Genomic DNA, 8,228 nt, shown 5'->3' with positions numbered 1-8,228 from the left:
GGAGTAGTAAAGTAAGACTGACTGACAGTAGTAAGTGTCAGCTACAGTTTTGGCTGGAAAACATTCAGGGGATAAACATCATGTGTTGGCCAATGTCCGGATGTTATTGAGTATTTGAAGCACTGGGATACATTTGGAACCTACGGCGTCGGGTTTTACTCTCTGCACTCGTTTACATCGAGTACGGGTACAGCAGTGAAATGTCATCAAATGGCCGTTCCAGCTGGTTCCCATGGTAGCATCTGGAGTTGCTCATTTGTGACGTCATTCTAACTTTACGTCACAATATGATTTGAATGACGTCACCACTGTTGATGACACAGCAAAACATTTGTTTGAGACGTTTGTACGTGTCAATACGCAGTGAACAGTCTAGCGGTTTCCGGGAATCTAATGCCATTTGATCATGTTTTTTCAACCAATCAGATTACAGAACACAGTGACGTTTGGTTTACAATTAGGAGATAAACATCGAGTGTTGGCCAATTTCCAGGTGTTATTGAGTATTTGAAGCACGGGAATGCATTTGGAACCTACGGCATCAGCCGGAGGTTTCAAATGAAACACAATCACACAAAAATGATGTTTTGGACACTCACCACACCAGTGAAAAATGTGCCAAGTTGCGATGATAGTGTTGTGACCCTTCTGTCGCTTGCTTGTTCGAGGGCAGATGATTACATTCTAATCTGGAACACCTCCACGGTAACCTCAATCTGTCACAGACCTTTGGAATTTGCGATAACGTCAAGCAGACTTGGTCACAATTCACAGTAAGAGTATTGCATGATACTGACAATATCCTAGGAACAAGACTCGTGATCGCGCATGTTAGAAGCTGTTCCTGTGACTGAGCCCATTCCTGTCCCTAACGCACTATCTGAAACTTATTTCGTCGTGGTAGGCTCACTGAACGGACTGGCGTCGGGTGACTCACATCAGCAGCGATACGTAAGTTGTTAGTACGTTTTGAAAGCTTTGCAACAGCGGAAACGCCAATTTTTTCTTGTACGTTTTGTATCAGGGTGCCAGGTATACATGTTAACATCTCCCGGATAATGAGTGAAACATGTTTCAGATACCTGGAGAACTAGGGACTCCGGTACCAAGGATAAGGTACATGAGAAAATTGGTTTCACGTAAAAAGGTAAATGGGTCTCAGACACCCAAGGTAGCATGTCAGAGGTACCCGAAGAAACAGGTTTGAGGTACCCAGGAATATGGATAATATTTCATACGTACCTAAGGAAATAGGTTTCAGGTGCCAAAGGAAATAGGTCACCCTGGGTAACATGTCAGAGGTAACAAGTCAAATTTCACCACAGATCAGAAAAATCTTGATAATATCCTAGCTGAACCACCGTGGCTGAATCACCAATTCATGCAGTTTATAATACGAAACTGGTATACAAATTTAATGGTGTCCATTTTATAAAATTGTAATTAAAATGGACTGCCCTCCTTAGAAGAATTTAAAAACATTCATGACGTGAGTGGTTCACCTCTTCCACCACCTTTGATATTGTGGATCACCAAATACTTCTATCAAAGCTTTAACATTCTAGCAGCTTTAACCAAAGCTGTCATCTGATGGTAGATGCTGTATATGATACATGATCAGATTCATGTAGAGCCCAGAGAAACTCAACCAGTGACACCACACAAATGCAACTCAAACTGTTTGTTGTACTTTCAATTTACTGAGCACACACTCTATCCTGTGCATAAGGTGTAGATTAGATAGAAACAAATCCCCATGTTGCTTTACAGAATGGTAAACAAAACACTAATAAGGGCATGTATTCTTTCTGCAGATTCGACATATTCTGGATCTGACATCACTACTGATAAATAGTCATGCCAGTTACATACGTGTCTCCTGAGAATGACCCGGAAACGAAATACCCAATACTGGAAGTAAACGGCGTTCGCTACCCATACGTCTTTGATGAAGAGATCATCCGGAATATGATGGACGTGGATATTAAAGATGATGACGTTATGTTGTGTGGATATATGCGATCTGGTAAATAATACCTGTACTAATGCATGTTCTATATAAGAAAGAAGTCGTGTTATACAAGATGTAAAAAGACCCAAAAGTCCTTTTTCAATAATTCTCTTGAGCAGAATGGTCCAAACCATTCAAAGTAACTTTAAACATATCACAATCTTAACTGTAGAATATGTGGTTTGTGTATTTATGTCTAGATTGTGTAAACTTGGAAACAACTGAAGGGATGGTGTAAATGCAGCTTAGTTTCATGCATTAACCAAATATACTTTAAGACCCTAGTATAGTATCTACCATCTGCTGTTAGCCACAGGGGCTTGAAACGCTAAATGCCATCAAGGTATATAAAAAGGATAGTACTAATACCCCATCAGAGACAGTATATACATGTATAACCCTATCCTTAACCCTGTACCTTGATGGCAGGTTTTAGCGTTACAAAGCCCTGTCCTGTTTGCGATCTGTTAACCCATTTTGGTATTCTATTATTTTCTGTAGCAATATTCTGTAGATTATATTTTCATTTATACATTGATATCTGTTATATTCTAGCTGTAAATGCCCTTCGTTGACAGGCGTTTTATAGTTTATGAGCATTTACGGTGAATTTAAATTTAAAAACTTGTTTCAAGCACGATATGGATGTAATACTGCCGATGTAAGTACTCCCGCCTTCCCGCCATATTACTGGATATTTCTAATGGCGAGATAAAACTAAGCTCACTCTGTTCTTGTTTAAATAGAATAGGAAATGTGTGTAGGCAAATCAAACTCAGTCGCATATTAAGGACTTTTACTGACTAATATATTAATGTCAGCATAAATATATTGCCAACATATGCAAGCAGAACTAACGATTAGATAAGATTCACACAATGTGAATGAAAACTTAACAAACAAAGACACTTTCTGTGACAGTTCTGTGTGAGAGACAGGACACTGGTGCCATTACGGTCGTATTGATCTTTTACGAGAACGTTATCACAGATTTGAACACTGAATGATACACCTACAGCAGAGAAAACTGTTAAAACTGTTAAACCGTGAAGGTCCCGGGTCGAATAGGCTTTCAGCAACATATGCTTGCCAGAAAAAGCGACTATGCTTGTCGTAAGAGGCGACTAATGGGATCGGGTGGTCATGTCATCGGTTCCCAGTTGCGCAGATCGATGCTCACGCTGCTGATCATTGGATTGTCTGGTCCAGACTCGATTATATACAGACCGACGCCATATAGCTGGAATATTGCTGAGACTATAATTTCAACAGTTTGAAGCATTTTCTGAGACAATTATTTTATTTATTTAGCCCCTGATGTTTACGATCCTCTGTTTGACAGGTACTCACTGGTGTTTTGAAGTCATCAACATGTTGCTGAGGAAGTGTGCTGACACTGTACCTTACAGGAAGGAAGACTTTCACATTGAGCAAACATCCAATGAGAAACTAGCATCTCTTTCTACACCCCGAGTTCTCAACGGACACATGCATTTTGAACTTCTTCCCAAAGCGGCAATGGAAAAGAAGCTGAAAATTGTTTATCTTTTGAGAGACCCACGTGATGTCTCCTGTTCTTGGTATCAGCTGATGAAAACGAGCTTGCGGTGCAGAGAGAAGGTTGAGATATGTCCTTTTGCGGACTGGATGAAGTTATTCCTGAATGGTGAATGTATGTGTGCGCGTTCTGTATTTGTTCCTGTGTGTGTTGATTCATGTTGTTTCTTTTATTGTGTGCGTGTGTCTTGCTGCCTGTGTTTCTGTGTATGTTCTAGTGTGGCTTGCGGTGTTGCTCTGTGTCCCAGCGTGTGTTAACGTGTGTACTGTTGTTTTTGTTGTTGTGTCTGTTCTGTATGTGTTGTTGTATGAGTTCCTGAGTCTTTGTATGTGTGTCTTCCTGCTCTATATGTTCCTGTGTGTGATGTTCTATATGTTAATCTGTGTATTGTTCCCGTGTGTTGCTTTATGTGTTGTATGACCTGTGTGGGTTCTATCATATGTTATTGTTGGTTATTATCACGTTGCTGTTTGTTTGTATTGGTGATGTGGTTTATATGCGTTCCTACCGCTTGTTTCTGTTATAGTCACCGTGTTGCCGTTTCCGTTGGAATGTATCTGTGTTGTTATGTGTGTGTAATAATGTTGCTACATGGGTGTTTTGGTCACATTTATGCTGGTACAGAATGTCAGTGAATACCAGAGCTTTCATTCCATCAGACGCCTCAATGTTTTCATGGAAGATACGAGTTTTTGCGTGCAGGCGGTCACATCTTATCCCTTACATCTGTTGGTGTAAAAGGAAATTTTGACAGGAATATTGTATCTTACCTTGATACACAAATCTGATTCTCGTACAAAATCATGAGTTTATTACATAGAATGGCGAATGATATTTCTGAGTATCTGTATGAACAGTTGAGATGTGTAATGATATAGTTTATTCCACAATTCCTTTAACAGTTGAATGGGGCACCTGGTTCGATCATGTCACAAACTGGGAGAAGGCCATGGCCAATGCTGAATACTCATCCTCGATTTTAGTGGTCCGCTTTGAGGATCTTGTGACAGTAAGTTAGTGAGTCAGTGAGTGAATGTTCTTTCTATCCCGTGTGAGAAGTATTTCTTGTACCCGTGATGGTCTTCAGTAAGCCATGCCTGTCAGGCGATTAACGGGATGAACTGTTGCTGAGTGCCGCATTTAAGAGCAAACATAACAGAATTTCAGGTTTACTACTGAAAAGTAGGTAGGGTTTAGCACCTGGTTGATAACAGGAACAACTATAAACAATTCCTTGGTATAATGATTGAAAAAGGACAGGTAGCACATCCTGAGGATCACCTGAAGACACTGGCAACCTGAACAGATGTTTAAAGTGGTTGTCCAGACACTGGTGGGCCACTCGTTCGCGGTCCCTCGGGCACATTGTGTGTTGAATCCCTGCGCAGTTCAATTCTTACTGCATTTAGGTTCATGACTTAACAGTGTTGGGTGGGTTAGTAGTTCGGGTGAGTTGCGGGGTGATTGGTTGGGGGATTGGGTCATATTTTGCTATAATACTGTCTGCACATTCCCACATGAGACCAGTATGTTAGCTTCTGGTGTCCATCGTGGAAATATTTTTCGATAATAGCTGGAATCGCTAATTCACGTCTTATAAGCCTAACGGAATCAGATAGTTGAAGTTCTGTTTTCACATATTTTCATGTTTACAGCAACCAGTTCGAGAAATTGAAAGAATCGACGAATTTCTCAACACAAAAACAGATGACAAGTTTCGGAGACGAGTCGTGGAGAAGTGTAACCTTGACAACATCAAGCGAGACAAGCACTCCATTACAGATAAGCTGGAGGGGAAGAGTGTTCATTTTGTTCAAGGTATTATAAACCTCAATAGTCGTACACCTCGCCTCCAGGCAATAACAGTATCTATTTTATTTCCCTTCTCTATGGCTGTTGTGTTTTAATAGCTGAATATTTTCAACACCGTACCATTTTGAACATTTTGAATATTTTTATGAAAACGTTTTGGTGATGCCAGCTCCGAAGGAGAACTGTAGATCTACTGGCTGAAAATGTGATTGATAGTATGAATAACTGCAGGGTATATGACAGATCAAGGAACATGCTCTGACCAACAGATTCTTGAAATCATATGTGTTTTGTTCAGTTCAAACAAACACACGGGAAAAGGTGCTTTGAAGCTCAAAACACGTTAACAGGATATATAATTTAAATCACGATGTAAGGACTCATCTGCAAATATGGCAACCCGTGAGCTGGCATTAAGAGCCATGGGCTTTTCAATTCAATATTCTCATCGGCTAGTGTCCAAAGACTCAAGGAAGCAGAATAGCCTATTACTAAAGCGACCACTCGTCACGCTGAAGGCCCATGTTCGATTTCACACAGTACAATGTGTGAACATATTTCTGACGTGATATTGCTGGAATATTGCGGACATGTAGCGAACTCACATGCTGAAAGACTCCAGATATCTTTCATGCTACAACAAATATGTTTTAGTACAGAACTGAATTGTAGCCTTAATGTATGTATGTTCCCTGATTTGTTAAGAAGTCTTACTGTTTGTAGTTTAACGTCTGATTCAGTGATATTCCAGCTATATGATGGCGGTCTCGAAATAACTGAGTCTGGATCAAGCGAGTCAGTGTTCACCAGCATAAGCATAACTATGCAACAAGTGAGTGAGTGGGTTTAGTTTTACGTCGCACTTAGCAATATTCCAGCTATATGGCGACGGTCTGTAAATAATCGAGTCTGGACCAGACAATCCAGTGATCAACAACATGAGCATCGATCTGTGCAATTGGGAACCGATGACATGTGTCAACCAAGTCAGCTAGTCTGACCACCCGATCCCGTTAGTCGCCTCTTACGACAAGCATAGTCACCTTTTATGGCAAGCATGGGTTGCTGAAGGCCTATTCTACCCCGGGACCTTCACGGGTCACTATGCAACAAGGACAAATGAATGTGGCAATCCGGTCAGCCAGCCTGACAACCCGATTCCGTTAGTCGCTTCTTACGACAATCATGGGTTGCTGAAAAACAATTCTAACACGGATCCTATCACGGGTTTTGTTCTTGTCTCCTCAACTTGTGAAGCAACAAACAAACCAAAAAGTGTTGGACGCACATGTTAATATTTTGGGTTAATATAACACGATTCTCAATTTAGGAAAGATTGGATCATGGAAGGACAACTTTTCTGCAGAGCTGAGTGAAAACTTCAACCGTGTCTACGACGAAAAGATGAAAGATTCCAAGTTCTACAATATGTACAGACAGCCTTGACGTCACGTCTGACATGTCCCTGTTTGCTTCTCTGAGGAATTCTGACACCATCGGTGACTGATCCATCATGATAATATGATTTTAGAAGACTGATTCATCACGGTTTCCAAGAACGTTTACATTGTGGGGATGGTTTAAGGGAGTTTGCTTTTTGTAGACATTTCACTTACGTTCAAGGCTAACCCATCATAATGACATTATGTCCAGAAAAAAACTTATATGTTTCAGCTGTGCTTTCTTTACTCAACATACACCAAACGCAAATCCGTCCTCACGCAATAAAATCTAGTTACAATATGTAAAGAGTAACACAAATCCATTCATGCGATGGTGCACAACATTATATCCTAGAGTGCTCATTATACAATCAATATAGAAATAGCGTGCTGAAAGCTGTTCGTGATATCTGTAATTGTAATTCTGTGATTGCTTTATCTGTTTTTAAACGGCGTTGCTGATGTGATAAATCATAAAAATGAAATTAAATGATGATACTTAAACAGTGTTCACCAGTATACATATAAATCAAGACAATTCCAGAAGCTTTGGTGCTTTACACATTTGTATTATATTTCCCTGAATTGCCAATCGTCCACTGTCGCTGTTTCCGATGATATGCTATAATCTGTAAGAATTTATCCCCGGTCCATTTCACTTTGTGAATAAAATATGTTTAAACTAAACTAGTTGAAAAAATTCACATTTCATCGATTCTAACTGTATGTATTATGATGTGATAACGGTATGATTACGACCATCAAGGAATTGTTACTTTTCGAGGACAACTGTTTCCATGTACTTATCATCTGCACTGTTGCATTTTAAGTCCAAATGAAACGCTTTCGGCAGATGTTCGAGATTGGTGGTCTGATGATACTGAAATGAATTTCTCAGTATATATTATATATAAGGATTAAAGTAACATTTAACAAATAACCACGGTGCACATACACCGACTACAAAAATAGTCAAACCAACGTTCGCCATGTCATGACGACGTATCCAAACATATAAATGGCCAAAAATGGCCAAAATATCGTCATTGGGCGTTTGGAAGCAAGTGGTCTGCCTTTGCAATTGCAAGACACTCCAACGTCCACTCCCAAATCGTGCGATCTACCTCCTGAACCCTCCAGAGGGATCTTTTTCAAGTCGCAAGTCCACATGCAGTCAGCTCGTGTAACAGATGTCTCTCTCTGCAGTGCAACCGACGGTATCCTTCCCTTGATTTTCCAAATCGTCTGACCTGAACCCGATTGAGCATCTGTGGGATGCCTCAAAAGCAGGTCCCATATTAGGGACTAGTGGGACCATTACTTCAGCTACCTGCATTATCGGAAACTTCAGCCACGCGGTTAAGCGTAAAAATATACTGCACGAAATGAGAACTACTTTGAATGA

General features: G+C 40.3%; 1 protein-coding gene across 2 annotated transcripts; it reads left to right on the top strand.

Annotated features, from left to right (window-relative positions):
• The first annotated feature begins 681 nt into the window (after window positions 1-681).
• LOC137261719 (3-beta-hydroxysteroid sulfotransferase-like) lies at window positions 682-7,510 on the top strand. 2 transcript variants are annotated; one of them, XM_067799502.1, is made up of 6 exons: window positions 682-951; window positions 1,815-2,026; window positions 3,354-3,683; window positions 4,472-4,578; window positions 5,225-5,387; window positions 6,712-7,510. In XM_067799502.1, the coding sequence occupies exons 2-6, from the start codon at window positions 1,858-1,860 to the stop codon at window positions 6,825-6,827; spliced, it is 885 nt and encodes a 294-aa protein (XP_067655603.1). In that variant the 5' UTR covers window positions 682-951; window positions 1,815-1,857; the 3' UTR covers window positions 6,828-7,510. The 2 variants fall into 2 exon arrangements, with proteins under 2 accessions (XP_067655603.1, XP_067655604.1); XM_067799503.1 differs by having other exon boundaries at window positions 732-951; window positions 3,354-3,677.
• Window positions 7,511-8,228: the final 718 nt, after the last annotated feature.

The sequence above is a fragment of the Haliotis asinina genome, chromosome 14, assembly GCF_037392515.1.
Source record: "Haliotis asinina isolate JCU_RB_2024 chromosome 14, JCU_Hal_asi_v2, whole genome shotgun sequence".
NCBI classification, from domain to species: Eukaryota; Metazoa; Mollusca; class Gastropoda; order Lepetellida; family Haliotidae; genus Haliotis; species Haliotis asinina.
The sequence above is the reverse complement of the archived record's forward strand: the minus strand, read 5'-3'. Positions and strand labels throughout refer to the sequence as shown.

Coding starts and splice junctions, on each gene's coding strand:
- LOC137261719 (XM_067799502.1), top strand. CDS start 1,858: ATGCCAGTTACATACGTGTCTCCTGAGAATGACCCGGAAACGAAATAC. Junction 3,684..4,471: donor GTTATTCCTGAATGGTGAAT/GTATGTGTGCGC, acceptor TTCCTTTAACAG/TTGAATGGGGCACCTGGTTC. Junction 4,579..5,224: donor GCTTTGAGGATCTTGTGACA/GTAAGTTAGTGA, acceptor TCATGTTTACAG/CAACCAGTTCGAGAAATTGA.